This window comes from Zeus faber (assembly GCF_960531495.2).
Source record: "Zeus faber genome assembly, chromosome: 13".
NCBI lineage: Eukaryota > Metazoa > Chordata > Actinopteri > Zeiformes > Zeidae > Zeus > Zeus faber.
The window spans coordinates 16,255,352-16,273,539 of record NC_137198.1 but is presented as its reverse complement, the minus strand read 5'-3'; the positions used below and the strand labels follow the sequence as shown (position 1 = coordinate 16,273,539).

Genomic DNA, 18,188 nt, shown 5'->3' with positions numbered 1-18,188 from the left:
GAGTTGAGTACATATATTTTGTAAAAATGAATGAGAATAAAACATTAAATAATATAGTGAAAACCACCACTAATAATTAATTATAATGAAAAAAAAAATACAGTATAATAATTTGCAGCAGGGACCTCCTGCATTTCCTTTAAAGACCACTAGGAGGCCGTGAACCTCATTTTGGGAACTCCCTGCTTCAACCAACAAGACGATAATGTGACATATTTTGTGTTCCATTGCTTTGTATTTTCTATTTAAGCCCTCATCACACAATGGGAGTGTGGCCCGATTCAACAGATCTCACAGCCTGTGAAGACCCCTGTTGCTCTTCAATCAGTGTCATGGAGTTGTTTCAATGTAAAGGCTTAGAGGAAGAAACACCCTTTCCTGTTCTGCACACCCTGCTCAGACAACAAATTCTTTGAGAAATATAGACACATTATTCTTGTTCGTGGGCTGCTGGAAACGACGTTATAAATAATAATAATAATAATAATAATAATAATAATTATTATTATTATTATTATTATTATTATCCATAAGACATAATAACACTATTCTATTAGTGGCACTAGTCTATCAGGTGTAATGTTAATATTAATTGATTAAAAAATACACCATCAATAAACAACTTTATACAATAAACAACCTTTTTTCACTATTATTCATTTTTCAACACATTTTCATGGATTATCCGCCCGAGCGCCGGCCGAATTGAATACGTCACCCAAACTTTTTTTTTTCCCTTCCGCCCCCTCAGAGACGCACCTTCATCACGCGTGTCATCATCCTCACCAAGTCAGAACAATGAGCGCTCCGCTCCCAGACGCACTGACATGCACTTACCCAAGAGGAGCCAGATGGACAGCCTGGTGCAGCCACTGGTGGCCCAGTACCTGGCCATGGGATACCAGGCAAAGGAGAACCAAAATGGAAATACCACATCCAACGAGAAGGAAAAAGATCACCCGTGAGTTAAGACAATCGTTATATATATATATTTTTTTTTTTTATCTCTAAAGGTTTTTGTTTTTATCACGCCAGTAACTCCGCGTCTCCGCCGTGCGTAATGTTAGTGCCAATTACGCACATATCGTTTTAATGTTGGATTTGGTTGTGTTTTGTTTTTTTTTGTTTTTTTTTACTGCGGTTCCAGTTTGTTTCTTGTCGTTTTAAAACGGCCTTTCTATTTACTTTGTACTTAAAAGTGTAGAGTGGATGTCCGCAATGCTGTGTGTTCCCAGCAACAGGGAAGGAAATGTGAACAATGAAAAGCAAATTCCAGGTGCTACTATTGATATTGAAACAATAGCGTTCAATTCTGTGCAAATGTAAGACAATTATTTCCTTTTTTAAAAATGTAGACTGGAATAAACACACACATGTACCCACGCGCGCACTCACACGCACACACGCACACACACAGACACACGCGCGCACACACACACGCACACACACACACACACACACACACACACACACACACACACACATTCTCTTCAACTACGGCTTTCTGAATTGTGCACATGCACTCTTCTCTCATGCACACACACACACACACACACACACACACACACACACACACACACACACACACACACACACACACACACACACAGAGTTCTCCTTTGGCCCCTCACTCTTTCGCCTAATCTCTCCATCTCTTTCCAGGCCAGCAACTCCACGATCCAGGTCCAGGGTCTCTCCTCCTGGGCTTCCTCAGCGGTTCCACCGGCCCGTCGTGGCCCAGCAGGGGGTCCAGGCCAAGACCCCTGCGTCTCTGGGAGCCTTGACCAAGGGGGGTAGCTGGGACGAGCTGATCCAGGCCTGTCTGCAGAGCTTCGGTAGGTCCGACCTCCTGCCTCCGCCGTGAGACCCCTGAATGTGCTGTGCATTTCCATTATATTTAGGTCCTCTTGACTTCCTTTTCTTCAAACAAATGCCTCCGTTGGTAAATCACAACCCGTGATCAAGGAGTGATCCTCAGATAACAGCAGTGTTTACAGTAACGTTTTCAAAGTAAGTCCCAATGCCCCCCCCCCCCCCCCCCCCCCCCCCCCCCGACTCTCCTCTGCGTTCATTTAGTTGTAGATTTCAAACAGAAGAAGTATTTACTACATTCAAAGGACTGGTGTATTTGTGTAGCGTTTGAATGTGAAAGTAGATTTTCTTACGGACAAAAGGCAAAATATTTGTGGCTCAGACTTTAGGCGGCCCTTTTCCCACAAATCTTTCTTTTTGAGTCGATGCCCTTTTACGATATAGGGAAATGGCATCGTGTTTATAATTCTATAACCCTCACATGCGTTGATTAGCAAATGTGTTTTATATGACACGTTCGCCGCAATCTGATTATTATTATTTTTTTCATAAATAAAGAAATCCCGGGTGTGAGTGGGCCACAGTCGATCGTCGGAGTGAAGAATCATCGGTCTCACTAAGATATCTGGAGTGCTCTCAGAGTTATGGTGATTATGTCTTTGAAGAGGCACACTTTCAAATTGCTGTTGCCTGGATACAAAAGTGAAGCGAGAGCATTGGAGAGGCGGCACAATGGAGCGAGCCGCCGAGTGACATCACGTAATTACGTTTGTCCGTCTGCGGGGGGCGGGGGGCAGAACGGTAACAGCTCGCTGTTTATTTCACATTCACGACAGATGTCATGTTAAAAAATCACCCGGTGACTCCAGACGCTAGAATCCACTGACAGCAAAGAGGACACGGCGAATGTGATTGGGAAGAAAAAAGAACGACTAAATAGGGGCGATATAACGATGGAATCAGATGATCGCACGTTTGTTTCGGGGGGGTCTTTACAGTTTTCACGGTTCCGCGGTGGAGCGCTCCACATCACAGACGAACCCCCCTCGAGGGCCTCGGGACCCTGCCACCCTTTTTCCGAAATGTGAGCGCGCACGTAGGAGCTATTTGAAGGATTACCTGACGCCCGCTTCAAGCCGGGCCCGGGCCCAAAGGTCAGCTCCCCGAACGGCCATCCTCAGATGCTGGCCGCTCTTTGAAATGCAGCGCGCTGTACGGCGCCGATCAATGGCTGTTGACATCATCGCTCTCCGGCACCGGGGAGGGTCCGAGGGGGTTTCTGGCCCCGGGAGAGGACGCCTCGCCAAATTCCGAACGGAAATATAAGCGATTTGTCATGCAAAGTGGTGTGAAAAACCCCTGGTCCCCGGTTGTGGAGGAGAGAAATATACTTGAGAGAGGGAGAGAGAGAGAGAGAGAGAGAGAGACAGAGAGAGAAGAAGAGAGCAACAATTGGCATGGCTCTATCATGGGTTCTTCTAAAACAAAGGGATCATCCAGTCCAAAAGCCCGTGTCAAAACAAGGAAAAGGTTTGGGCGAGGTGATGGATGGCGCAGATAACGCGGAAAAGTAGGTCAGACGCCGGCGTGCCCGTGCCCGGTGTTTGTTATGATAAAGTTGCCCTCCTCCCGTCCCGGCATACCAGCCCCGCGCGTTTCCTCACGTTCCGGCAAGTGAGAAGGGCCGGCGCAGGATTTCCTTGGTAATTAACCTCGTTGCCCCCCCCCCCCCCCCCCCCCGGAGGGTTTCGCGGTTGGAAAGCCGGTTGGAAAAATCATCAAGGATGGAGCAATTTTCTTTTTTTTTTTTTTTTCCCCGCCTACTGCAGAGTCGAGGCTTCTCCTTGTTCTAGATTTGCAGGTCTGGATCTGTTCGATTGAAACCGGGTGCAGCGGGAGGGATCAGACGGGATTATTTGTGTCATTTAGAGGGAGATTTTCGATATTTGACACCACTGTATGTTACAGTATCACAGCTAACACGCTGTGGTCAAACCTTGGGCTTTTCACTGATAACCAGGGCGATTACACACCCGGGTACTGTATACCCAGAACAGCCATCGGTGTTTGATATGTGTGCTTGAAAATTAACCTTGCCGTTTTTCACCGCTTATTAAAATGTTTCCCGTTTAAAAAAAAAAAAAGAGATGGAACTTCTTTCAAAGTTTTAAACCATGCCCCGTGGGACTGCTACTAACAGTCCAATACGTATGCCAATAGTAAAGTCATACCCTCCTATTTCTCTTCACTTGATCACGAAGCCAGAAATATGAAATAAAGAAAAAGCTCAAGTTGTGAAGGATAGTTTGAAATTTTGAGAAATGTTGAGAAACTTACCCCTCTTCTGCAGCTCCTCGCTGTGCTCATAACGCATTCCAACGGGGATTTTTTATTTTATTTTTTCAAACCCCCTTTTTTTTTCGAAAAGGACAGTTTCGATACGTTATACCAAGAAACTGTGGCAGGCTGTGCATTTAATTTTTTTTAATTTTTTCAGTTTACCCTTTTACACTTCCACAAATTAACTCCTCTGGCTACATCCGCACGAGCGTAAGGGACGAGACACATGAAGTTGCGCCGCTTCCCGCTGGAAACCCACTGGAGCCAGTGTTGTGCTTTGGATTTTCTGCGGAAATTGCAAAAAGAGTTTTGAACGAAATGCGATATCACTGTTACTTTAAGCATTTTCACTAAATACACTTAGGCACGTGGTTTTTATTTTTATGGCTTCAGACTTTGCCCCCTTGAACTGCATTTAAAAGCACAGCGAGAAGCTGCAGCAGAGTGGTAAGTTTCTCAATAGCAAACAGTAACGGTCATAAATGACACGAACCAACATTTTAACAAGGGGTTGAAAAATAGCAAAGCTATCCTTTAATCTTCTCAACATCAAGCTACACAACAGCTTTGGTTACACACTGAAGAGATACAACGCAACGACATAAATACAACACATGCCCCGACAGGACATGACACACAACACCACACCGCCACGGTCTAGATGTGTATCTACAGTGGTGATGTCACCGGCACACACACCCATTTGGTGTGTCTGGGTGGTCATGTTTGTCGCGCGGCGAAAAACAGAAACGCACAGTGCAGAATCCGAGGGCAGAGATTAGTCAGCTACCGGAGCGGCCCACTGCATATAGATAACAAAGACTGGAGCGGTGCACGTTGCCATGGCGTCGGTGTCATTTCCACGGTGATAGTGTTTGAAAGTGGGAACGCAGAAACTCTAATGTCCTTGGTGGAATCAAGATACGGGCCACTGTCCAGACCGAGCAAGGGTTGTATATCACATGATATCACATGATATTAATGTCCAGTGAAGACCTTTCCAGTTGTAATCAATTTATTCACATTTCCACTAATTCTTCAACAGTGGATCACAACATTTAAGGCCCGCTTGCTTCTTAAGGTCTCTAGAGGCTCATGCATTCATCTCAGCGGGTTTTATACTTTATACTCAAAATCACTCGTATTGTGCTCCACTGAAGGAGCTATTTACAGCAACGTCAGTGTCCTTCCGGCATCACCTACATTTTATAGAAAACTACAGAGGACACGACTTCTATTTTTTTAGCAGAAAACCACAAAAGGGAAGGTGTTAACAAAGACGGAAGTGAGATTTTGGATAGTTTAAAGTAGATGAAGAGAGTGACGTAGACAGGGTGGAACTAAATGCATAACAAAATGTATGGAAAAAAAAAAACAATACACTATATATAATATATATATTTGATGCAAATGTTTAACTGTATATGACTGCTATAACTAACCTAATCAGTGTTGAAGGGGATGAACATAAATTGATGTAGGATCGATACAGAGTAACTGAAAGAATGACTATCTGACGTCTTTTGAGGGATGAATATTTAATCTTCATGCAATCATTTCATGATTACACCGTTGTATAATGGACGCCGTTCACTCCGTTTGGAAGCGGAATGAAACGCCTCCCTCCGTCTTCCCCCCCACACACAGACTCGGACGGCGGCGTCTGCGGGAGCAGCCACCTGCTGAACATCACCCTGACCATGCACCGGCTCCTGATGTCCTCCAGCGACCTCATGGACCGACTCAGCGTCCTATATCCTGCAGCGCCGAGCGGCTGGAGGGGGTTCTTGCTGGGGCGATAGACGAGCGCGTGGCGGGCGTAAGCGCTCCGAGGCTTTGGCCGGATCTCCGTGAGAAATAATGCGGAGGGATCACGTCGTAGCTGTCTAATCTGTGTTTGCCGCTCGCGCTCGGTCGCCAGTGGCAACGGCTCCGGCAAACTCACACTCGGCTTTACATGCAAATCTGTCGAAGCTGTCACTGTGCAACTCGGTAGGCAGTGGCAGTTTGGTAATTAGCCGGGCTTTCGGATCTATTATTTCCATCTGGGGTATAACTCCAGTCCTCTTTGTAGTCAACGTACACTTACTATCTTGGGAAGCGTTTACAACTGAAGTGTCTCGCTATTAACCCCCATCCGCCGATTTCAACCACTTTACATAGATAAACAAGCGCTGGATTTCAATGCGGGGCCTGAACTCTCCGCTTCCATTCAGGGCGAGAGCGGTGGCGTCACGCAGGCGGCCCCCTCGGAGAAGCCTCGCGGCGCGGCTGAGAAGCCGTGAGGTTTCAGGTGTTAATTACCTCTGGGTCCATCCTGGTCAAGTCCCCTTCAACTATATACAAACACAGGCACTTGATGGCTCGGAGAGCGGCCCCTGCCTCCCGAAACCCACGTCAGACTACCGTCTGCCGCGTGCACCTCTTTGCTATTTTTAACCCTCTCGTTCGCCGCGGACGACCCGGAAGACGCGTCGATAAAAAACGAGACTCGCAATGCGTGGGTTAGAATCGAGGAACAGACACGGGAGCCTTTAACAGCCCTGATGGCGGCCAGCCGATGGGATGGTGTGGGCAGTTCTTCTGCTCTCATGACGCAGTTGGACTTTTTTTTTTTTTTTTTTTTTTTTTTCCCGCGCATCACCTCAAGCTGATTTCTGGCAACGGAGAGCCGTGGCGCTTTACGGTTGACATCAGTTTGGTGGCTCTGGGGATCGGTTGTTGGCCCTTCCGTGACTGGGGGTCAGAGCAAAGCAAGCATGGTAATGAAAAGTACTTCGATGGGCCTGTGCCGCACATGGAAATAGGGTAGAGAAGTAGTGGAAAGTATTTTGACACTTGATAATTGTGCAGGTGAGATAAAAAAAAATAAAATTAAAAAAAAAGTTAAGGACTTAGGAGAGCATCTCGCCAGAGTGGAAGAGAAAGAGAAAGCGACGCCAAGAAGGGAATCAATATTTTCTGTTTGTTCCCTGCTTCGTGTTTTCACTTGAAACACAAACGAGGAAGAAGACGCCAATGAAATCCAAATCAGAAAGTGTCTTCTCTTTCATGCCAGAATGATTGAGAATTTCTTCCCTTCACCCAACTTAATCAAATTTGTTTTATTCCATCGGAGTGCTTCAGCCAGATCTAATCAAAGTAATATTAAATATCACGACCGAATGAAAGACAATCTGAATCCAGGCTTTAAATGACTAAAATGACTCACCGCATTGCCCGTCATGATTATCATCCACATTAATATATTTCCATGGTTCCTTGACTCCCGTCCTCACATTTAAAACAGAAGTGGACAACGAGCAGCCCGTGGGGTGCCAGAGAATCTGCTTTCTGATCAGGTCAGTGTGGGCCTCGCGCCGACAGTCGGGTTCTTACACACCCGCCGGACCTCCGTGAAACTGGCGAGGACCCCTCCCGGTGACTGGAGGGTGGAAAGATATGGATTGATAGTTGTAGATCCCGTCTGCGGATTTGTGAGTCAGTGGCATGAGTCGCGCGTCACTCCGCGGTCACGCGGTGCCGTAACGTGTCGCGTGTCCAGGTACTGGATCCAGGAGTTCTGGGTGATGTTCCGCCTGCACCACAGCCTGACGGACAGCCTGGAGCAGTTCCAGGAGCTGATCAGAGACCAAGGCCAGGAGCATCTGTCTCAGCTCCTCGAGACCAAGTGGATGTGAGCACAGCCTGCCCCGTTTACCTTTAAACAGATCGTATTGTTTTTATGTAGAGTACGCAAACAGAAAATACACCACCAAATGGCATCAAGCATTCGATTCACGGAAGAGTACATTAGGGGATAGGTGTGCGTTTTTTTGTTTTTGTTTTTTTTTCAAGTCGGTTTCTTTTACCTTTCATAGCGAAACCACTTTACAACTGAGAAACTAACCATTCTGCTGCAGCTTCTCTCTGTGCTTAAGGAGGACCTATTATGCTCCTTTATACACAAGTTGATGTCCGTCTCTGAGATCCCCAAACCATGTCTTAAGAAGTTTGGAGCTGAAAATACCACTCAGATTGTGCATTCTTGCCATTGCAAAATGCCTTTTTAACTCTCTTATTCCAAAACGGGCTATTAAGTGGGAGGAGCTGGCGCTCTGTAACTTTCACTGATTTCACCTTATCAGTCCACCAAAATCTGTTTCTGAGCAGAGAAATAAGCAAACCAGTTGCTGAATCTTCACTCATATTAGATCTACAAGGCCTCTTTTAAAAGTTTGTTACGACTTTGGTTGCCGTGCTCCAGGCTTGTGGGAGTGACGGACGCGGACACCGCGACGCACCAGGGACCCACGGGCACGGGGATTATTTGTTTCACGTACACATCGGAAATAAATAAATAAATACGTTGACAATAAAAACATTATTTTTGGGGGGTTTTGTTTGGAGAAACGCACAGTGGATGGGACGCAGCAGATGATCGGATAAAAAAAATCTTTGACGGCGTGACGTCCGCTCGTGCAGAAAGTAGAAAGAACCTGAGCGTTCAGAGCGAGTGTTTTGTTCACAGCGATTACTTTGTTTAGTTTACCTCATTATTTAACACTTTGGCCACGTCTAAATATGAACATCCCACACTGTAACATTATATATATGACAGAAAACAAGGAAAAGCGTAATAAGTCCCCTTTAAATGTAGCCCAATGGTGCAGAGGAAATGTTAAATCTCCTTATATGTTTTACAGAGCTTTATTGGCTCTTTTGCACTCCCGTAAATAAACTCTCTTAGCTACATCAGCGCATTTTTAATAAAATGTGATGTTACTTAAAGCATGTTAAATAAATACACTGGGACTATAACGAGAATTTGCCATTTTTTGAAAAGGAGATTTTACTTTATCTATTTGTCCCTTTGGACAGAATTCAAGCACAGTTTCTCAAGGGTTCAGTGAGGTCGTGATATAAAAAAGACACGAATAAATGACGAGAATCAACATTTTGGTAAGACCTGGGTTGAAAAACAGAAAATCTGTCCTGTAACTCCTTTTTTTATTTCCAGATTGCTGATATGGGCATATTAATTCCTTGCTGTGTGCGTTGTAGAACCGAGCGTGACTGGTCGTGGAAAGCCAGCCAGAAGATCAAGGCGAACAGCAGCAAGAAACGGAAGGTCTCGCTCCTTTTCGACCACCTGGAGCCCATCGAGCTGGCGGAGCACCTGACCTTCCTGGAGTTCAAGTCCTTCTGTAGGATATCAGTGAGTACAGAGCGCGAAGCGTTGGCAATACAATACGATGTGTCTCTTAAGAAACATTTCTCATCTCGTGGCGTTGTACCATGTTGTTGTTCCACCGGAACATGCGCGCAAGGGCTTTCTAGTAATTTCCATTCAGCTGGTTGTTCCTCTATGGTCACATTGGCAGTTCGGGGACTACCAAAGCTACATCCGCAACTGCTGCGTGAAGGACATCCCCGCGATGGAACGTTCCATTTCCCTGTGCAATGGTATCTCCCAGTGGGTGCAGCTGATGGTGCTGAGCCGGCCCACAGCGCAGCTGAGAGCTGAGGTTTTCACCAAGTTCATCCAAGTGGCTCAGGTATGGGTTCAACCTCATCATTGCCACTGTTCTTTTGTCTAGTTCCGAGATTTCTGACTTCTGAGAGAATGTTGCGAATGTCCATGGCTCCCACAGCTGTACCAGCATTTCTACCGGTGTAACTTCACTACTCACACTATTTTACAGTGAAAATGGTCAGCGTTACAGACCCTTCAGAGTTTTAATCATAAGAGTGCTGGAAATTACTCTGGAGAGCCACCGCGACAAGCGCTTTTTTTTTTAGATGTCAAAAGAATAGCCCTTACACGGAAACAGAAGTATTAGTTGAGCTGAAGGGGGCGAGGTACAGGTAGAAGAGAGGGGCAAAGAACTGATATAGTTTAAGATACCGCGCTGGCCAGGCCTTGCATGCTTCACGGCGTTGCCGTCATGTGAAGCCTCGTGCTTTGTTTTCTAGCCGCCGTGTAGCGTTGAACTCTAGAGAAACCCTTGAAATTGATATGAACACCGTATAATTCTCCAAAAAGCTCCTCCGAAAAAGGAAAAGCAGGCAACAGCAGCGACAGTTCAGCAGAAGAAGCGTGAGTGGCTTATGTAACCACAGGTTTCTGGGTTATGCAACTACACGGAGAGAGTTTAATTGTTTCGTGTGCGAGTGCGCCTGTGCGTGTGCGCGTCTGCACGCAGTGTGTGTGTGTTTGTACGTGCATGAAGGGATGGATATTCACGTGTGCGTGCTCTCCAGAGCCTCCATCTCATGCACAACTTCAACACCCTGATGGCCGTGGTGGGAAGCCTCTGTCACAGCTCCATCTCAAGGCTGAAGGACACCAGCGCGCACGTCCCCAACGAGGTCATCAAGGTACGGAGCGATGGTTTCCACGCGTCGCGCCGTCGATATAAGCGGGGCGGCTGCCGGGCTACATCCCCTCTCGGAGACCCACAGTCCAATCGTCCGGCGTTCTCCTCCACAGGCCCTGAACGAGATGACGGAGCTGCTGTCGTCCTGCAGGAACTACGACAACTACCGGCAGGCGTACGGCCGCTGCGCCGGCTTCAAGATCCCCATCGTGGGCGTCCACCTCAAGGATCTCATCTCAGTCAACGAAGCCATGTCGGACTACGTGGAGGAGGACAAGGTGAACGTCCAGAAGCTGCAGGCGCTCTACAACCACATCAACGACCTGATCCAGCTGCAGCAGATCCCGCCCAGGCTGGAGGCCAACAAGGACCTGGTCCATCTGCTGACGGTGGGTCCGGTGGAGGCTTCGGTCACCGCCTCGCGTTGCGGTTCTTCTTCTTTTACATTCTGCCTTTCAACTCTTTTTTTTTTTTTTTTTTTTTTTTTTTTCTTCATAAGGTAACTGTCTTTTCTAATTGACTTAAATTCTAATTGACCTAAGTTTGTTTTTCTTTTCATTTGGACCTTTTGTTCATGTGCCGGCGGAGCGCCGGGAGCTCATATCTAAACTTTTCACAACAAAAGTCCCTCCCATCCCAAAGATACTCTAGTCAAATGCATGACAAGGCCCAGAACCCTCTGGAGATTTCCGCGGGATCTCCAACCTTGCTTGCTCTTCCTCCACAGCTGTCCCTAGACCTTTACTACACCGAGGACGACATCTACGAGCTTTCTTATGCCAGGGAACCCAAGAACTCCAAAGCACCCGTGAGTCACAGACAACACCAATGAGCATTGAAATCTTTTGAGCAGTTGGTGAAAAAAAACAAAAACGTAACATTTGTTTTGCGTCATTTCTAAAAGTCTCATCACTGGATCCGTCACAATAAAAGGATTGAAGATCGCTACCCTTAGCGGCGCGTTGCTCAAGGTTGATGTAACGATTGCTCTTTGTTGCCATCAGCCAGCCACCCCTTCTAGAACTCCAGTGGTTGTGGACTGGGCAGCGGGAGTGGCCCCCAAACCCGACCCCCGGACCATCAGCAAACATGTGCAGAGGATGGTGGATGTGAGTGTTTGGTTTTTTCGAGCGCAGCCCTGCCCACAATAACTTGTTTTGGGTTTTTTTTATGTCATTGCATAACTCCTAATCATTTCGTTTCACCATTGTACTTCTCTGCATCGTTGTGAGGAACGCGCTCTTTTGGTCATTGCGCGTGGGGTTAACAGCTCTCACCTCTTGTGTGATTCACAGTCCGTGTTCAAGAACTACGACCACGACGAGAACGGCTTCATTTCTCAGGAGGATTTTGAGAAAATTGCCGCCAGTTTCCCTTTCTCCTTCTGTGTCATGGACAAAGAGAAGTGAGTGGAAGGGTTACTGTACGGCGTCGGGTGTGCGGCGTCTCGCTGGGTTTCGACGCTGACTGTTGTGAAGAGGAAACCAAGGTGGAATCTGTAGCGATGAGTGTGGCAACAGGAAACTAAAATAGCTCCCCCAGCTAACCATGCTGAGCCCCGCACCGCAAATTCACTCAAGAGGCTCTCATGCAAGCCCGGTGTTAAGTGTGTCAGCGAACACGCTAAGTGCACGATACCTGTAGCGGCCGTGGACTGGAAAATCAAAGCATTCCATGTGGAACGAAAAATGTACGAGACGCTGACATTCGCAGCAATGGATTGAGCACAGATAGGTCATAATACTTTATTCAAGCATATTTAGGTTGTTTAGATCTACAAAACTGTAACACTCCTGTCAAAATATTAAGTTCTATATTTAGTGTTATGAGGAAATTACCAAAGTAAGTATATTAAGGTTTTGCGAAGGTTACTCATACAATGTATTCGATCAAGATATGATTAAAAAAAGGACAAGATAACACCATGACCTACAGGTTACCTTCTTAAAATTCAAATAATATAATCACTATATAAGTAATATAATCACTTTGATGAATGGATATTGGCAACTTGGTAATCCAATTACTTTATAAGTGAACTATTTGAAACTGATGGTATGACGATATTTCCTTTCAAACATATATATAAGATAGAACATTTCATGATCATGATCCGTGATCATGTCTGAAATAATACAAATCTTTCTCTGGGCTCGTGGTTTCTCTGCTTCTTTTGCCCACAAGAACAGAAATCACACATTTGAGGGGAAATACAGACGCAGCCAGACAGCCTTGAGCTCAGCCCAAGTGCCGCAGAGAGGGAGCGGCTCAGACACAGGCGACCTGCCGCTACGTTCAAAATCAACAGGGTTTCGTCGCTAAATCGGCTTTGTGCCTGTAGATGCTCCTTCACATTCAACACACTTTTCACTTTTGAGCATGGAATACTCGCTGTAGTTCCATCCACTGAATGCATATCTATTCGACAGCAAGCTTCCGGCCTGTTTGTCAAGCAGAACTCTGGTGCTTTGGTTTATTAGTTTTAATTGGTGGTTGAGGTGTTATCAAAAATGATGGTGAAAAAATTGTATGAAAATCTTCTCAATCAACATGTGCTTTGACACGATTCTCAGTAATATGAGGACTTTTTTTACGTACTTACTGTACATCTATGTTTATATTTATATTCATACCCACAGACATACTAGCAACCATAATGCCACTTAGCCTCTGCCACAGCCTTTTCATCTTATTTATTCTGTGCATAGAATCACATTTTGTATATTCTGTATATTTATGTATATTTGTTTTTATTTGTAATTAATTCATTACTTAATAAATTAATTACTTAATTAATTCAGTATTTTTTAACAAATTAGTTAGTTAATTGGTAAATGTATTATTTATTTATACATTTATTTATTAATAATGAATTCATTGTTTAATGAATTAATTGGGGGGTTTTACTGTTAAACTTTTTTATGCTTTTTTTATGTACACCAAATGCACAAACCCTTACCAAGAGAAATTTCATGTGTATGAAAATCTACTTGACCGAGTAAACACATTCTGGTTCTGAATCGGATCAAATTACGATCGTTGTTCTCTGTAACTGATTACAGTTATCCGTATGTATTCCGTGACTCCCCAAACCTCTAACTGTCCCTGTGTGCTGGGTTTCCAGGGAAGGCCTTATCAGCCGGGAGGAGATCACGGCGTATTTCATGAGGGCAAGCGTCATCTGCTCCAAACTGGGTCTGGGCTTCGTCCACAACTTCCAGGAGACCACGTACATGAAACCCACCTTCTGTGACAACTGCTCGGGATTTGTAAGTTAGTTAAGTCACACGAAATGTAAAATAAACCCTGTGTAAAATACAAAACAATAGTATGGTATAATATTATAAACAATACCTTTCCTTGCCAAACTCCTTGCATCTAAGAGCAGTGTATTAGATAAATATATTATTTTTAGAATGTTTAATTCATGTTTATAAAGTATGAACACATGACAGACCTGCTACCTAGATATCTTATGTATATTGTTCTATTGTCATCGAACAAATATGTTTTCGTCCCCTTCTCCTCGACAGTTGTGGGGCGTCATTAAACAAGGATACAGATGCAAAGGTGATTATGCCGCCGCACTCTTAGCTTGAGAGAACGAGGATATTCTCTCATCTTTTCACCAAATATCTCACGGCTGCATGAGCAGGTATCGTGCAGATCCCTCGCACAAGGTGTAATATGTGGTTTTCAGCCTTGCACTCTGCTAGCTGAGCCTGCCTGCACATGAAAGAATTCAGGGCCTGCAGTCAGATTCAGAACCACAATCTTTGTCTTTTTTTTTCTTTTTTTTTTTTTTAAACCATTTCCCCTTTGCCACAAAGCATTTACAAAACGTAGTCTTTAAATGACGACAAACATGCAGTGGTCTGAAAGTTGCACTTGCAAGATGCAATGCATTCGTAGTGAGACAATAGAGAGATAATAGAGGAGGGAAGAGATAAGGTTTGAATCATCTAGTCTGCAGGGTACTTTATGATCACCTTAAGTGCTCTGACATGCATTCCTTTGTGTTCTCAGACTGTGGAATGAACTGCCACAAACTGTGCAAGGATCAGGTGGCGTTCGAGTGCAAGAAGAACACTAAAGCCGCCAGCGCCATGGACAGTCCCACGTCGAGCCTGACTTCGGTCACCACCTGCACCTCTGAGGGTAGGAGGCAGTTATAAACACTTAATTTGTTATTTGATCACTCATTTAATAACATGCCGCCTGCATCCTCCCTCATTCCGCTCATGAATAGCTTGCACATGTTCAGACTCCATAACTCGGTATTAACTGATGGATCAGCCATCACCAAGTCCCCGTGACTAGCGCCATCTGGTGGCATGGAATAATAAAACTTTTAAAACTTCAGAAATGTCCAAAATTTTAAGAAAATATATATATAAATAACAATAATAATATCCTGTTGTGATAATTGTGTATTAAAAACTCAACAACATTAAATTGATTATGATTGAATTTACAATTTGGCCGGGTTGCTTGGCAAAGAATGGAAAAGAAATGTCTGCTGCAGACTTGCCGGACATTCAAGGTTCAAGTTCAAGTTCAAGAGATTATTTGTCACATACATACACATACGGTACATGAGCATAAGCGTTCAAAACTGTGATCAAATAATTCATCAACACTAGTTTATCAAAAAAACTTGAGAAGTTTCGTTCAGTCTTATTCAGAATTCTATGATCACTGACGTTCTCTTGGCCCTAGGTCTCAGAGTTAGCAATACTGAAAGCCTGTTTGTGATGTAAACATTATGGTCCAATAGAAAAACAACCTCACGTTTGACATTTGTGTTTGTTTCACTTGGCGTCAGGCTCGGAGGAGGGTCCTTTCCCATACCCAGCGGACGAATCCAGGGACTGGAGTCCGGACACCCCTGGTCCGGCCCACCTCAAGACGCCTCCCCTGCTGTTGCAACACCTGAGGGTGCACAGCGGCACCCAGACGGAGGGACACTACCTCCCCTCCACGCCCCCGGAGTCCGGCCGCCAACAGCCTTCCCTCCTGGTCCCCGGCGGAGCAGCCCCCTGCCCCAGCCCCATGCCCCAACGCAAGCAGCGCTACTGCGCCAAATGGGAAAACAGGGCCTCCACCATGCAGAAGCCCAAGGAGCTGGAGGAGGAGAGCAAACCCACCTACGAGGCTCTGGAATCGGTGAGTGTTAAGAGACCGAGAGCCGTTCTCCTCCTCTTGTGTCAATTACAGTAACTGCGTGGATAAAATATAATGTGTTGTGCCGTTTTCCAGGACAACAAGAAGCTCCAGAAAGTCAACGAGACACTACGTAGGAGGCTGAAGGAGTCGGAGCAGGAGCTGGAGAGTCTAAAGTTGCTGCTAAAGAGACAGGCGGAGGAGGATTCCTCCTCTTAGCAGGATGCGCCCCCAGCACCATCCACTGCCATCAAATCCCGTATTTTAGGCTATATTTAGACTGCAGGGAGGAGAGTTTTTTACCCATATCGACCACGTCTGCACACGTTACCGGATTCAAGTCATTCAAAGTCTAGATTCGGGCAAATCCGAGGCTGTGCGACCTGGAGTCTGCTGGTCGGACTCGCAGGTTTTTTTTAACCACGTGCGTGGCACAGACCCCCTTTCATCTCCACTTGAAAAAGCTACGTAGAGGAAGCGCTGCCTCTGATGGCTTGTCTAATGGTTGATTGGCAGGGCTGTTCAAAGGCCGGCTGTGTGGGGTTTTGCTCCATTTTATTTATTTAATTTCCAATCTTTATTACAATGCACAGAATGTGTGTGTGTGTGTGTGTGCGTGTGTCTGTGTGTGTGTGTGTGTGTGTGTGTGTGTGCGTGCGTGTGCATGTGTGTGTGTGTGTGCGTGTGTGTGTGTGTGGTACAAACGCGGTCAACGCTGCACAGTTTGACTTTCGAGGATGAACGTCTGCCGCGCCAATATCGGGACACGAGCTCCTTTCGAGGATCTGAGCGATGGGCCCTGCAGTCTAAATATAAACAGCGATTATGGAATCAATGTTCTACCTACTTGCTTGTTTACAGTCGACATTTTTTTGTGCTACGAGGGTTAACGACCCGGCGAATGAACCGGCGTCTGAATAATGTAAGAACGAGTGCGATCAATGAAGGGAATCACCGAACTGTCTGTGACGACCGGGAGAGACGGGGGGAATGTTTTCCTCGAGCCCGAAGCCGTAACGGTGTGTTTTTCGACGGTCTGTTTCCGCCGGCATACTGTACATACTTACTTACTTCGTTTTTTTTTGAAGAAGGCGGAAGTGTTGTTGATTTTTTTTTTTCATTTATTTATTTGGTTCCCACTTATTTTCTTCTCCTTCTTGCCGCGACAAGGGATGACGGACGATAATCGACGCTGTGCCAGAATGAATGGAGCACAGTGTCTTTGGCCCGTGCTGCTGCCAAATGTCACATTTCTCTGAAGGAGTTATATCTGTGTACGTTGACGAGAGGTTTCCCGTGCTTTTGTTGGTATTTATTGTTGAAAACACTACACAATGGATAATTTTAAAACATGTTTTTTTGTAATATATATATATATATATATATATAAATCGCTCAGCACATAAGCCTACATGCTTTTGTGTGTGGTGCACTCTTGCCGCTTGGCATTTATATTATTGTCTCTTCAATAGCAACAAGTATAGCAGCAGTGTCCTGTGGATAATAATTTTCAAACAGTTACTAGTGTTTGTCATGTGCTGTAAATAGAACGCCGCCAGTGTCCCGTGACTTTGAAGTCCATCATTTCAGTCGTATCCATTTTGTTCTCATCAATTGTTCTCGTAAAAAAAAAAGTGCTTATATAAATATACAGCTTATATAAATGACTGCCTCTGTTGCTCTCCTTGCCACTAGGGATCACTGCCGCATCACAATACTGGAAAACGACATGTTGCTGCTCCTCCAGTGTTTTCCATTCATCGCATTCAGCGAGGGCGCAGCACTTACAGTGACGTCGAACATTCTGTTGAAATTTGATGATTTATGTGTAATTAACATTTTCTGTCCTGTAAGGGAAGCCAAGAAAGCGTAATGCACAAGCCAATTCCCTCTCTGCTGGTGGTTATGTGCAAATTCCTCCAGAAATGTACTTGTGAGGTTTGCTAAAACAGACATATTATGAACCCAACCCAAGCATAGTTATGGTTTTTTTTTTAGGAGTAGCCCCTGGATTTCTTGGGCCTCATAGAATGACTTCAATGATCATCATTTGACTACAGGTCGATGGAAAGCCTGCAATTCTTTTCATAAACCCTACAAACAAATTATCTGAAGAAATTGCCAATTTCTCATCAAGGTGTAAACAGCAGACTGTACCTGCAGACGTAGACATTGACCTGTAGTCAAATGATCAAGTCAAATCATCGACATCATTCATTAATGCCCGAGAAATTCAGTGGCCACCCTAAAAACGTCACAATAATGTGTCGTTTGGGTTCATCATGTCTCCACCTCCGCAAACCATGTTTACCAGTGGCTAATGAGAGGGTTTCGTTTCGGGGCTGGAATTGATTCCAGCCCAGCAGCGTCATCATCTGTCTTCTGGCTGGTTGAGGTGACACGGCTGCACCGCTTTCTTCCTCTGGTGGTAATACACACAGCAACACAGAGCTGGTGTTATAGCATAGAACAGCCACCCCAGCAGCCTGAGCGGGGCTATTTGATTGAAAGTGG

General features: G+C 45.3%; 1 protein-coding gene across 1 annotated transcript; it reads left to right on the top strand.

Annotated features, from left to right (window-relative positions):
• Positions 1-827: 827 nt before the first annotated feature.
• Positions 828-17,248, top strand: LOC307238961 (RAS guanyl-releasing protein 1-like; the record flags this gene model as incomplete). Its single annotated transcript, XM_080012126.1, has 17 exons — positions 828-961; positions 1,663-1,835; positions 5,800-5,925; positions 7,442-7,493; positions 7,697-7,828; positions 9,196-9,349; positions 9,516-9,689; positions 10,396-10,512; positions 10,625-10,900; positions 11,239-11,319; positions 11,516-11,620; positions 11,807-11,916; positions 13,636-13,780; positions 14,045-14,081; positions 14,538-14,669; positions 15,337-15,677; positions 15,771-17,248. The coding sequence occupies 17 exons, from the start codon at positions 828-830 to the stop codon at positions 15,891-15,893; spliced, it is 2,412 nt and encodes an 803-aa protein (XP_079868252.1). The 3' UTR covers positions 15,894-17,248.
• Between the last annotated feature and the right edge of the window lie 940 nt (positions 17,249-18,188).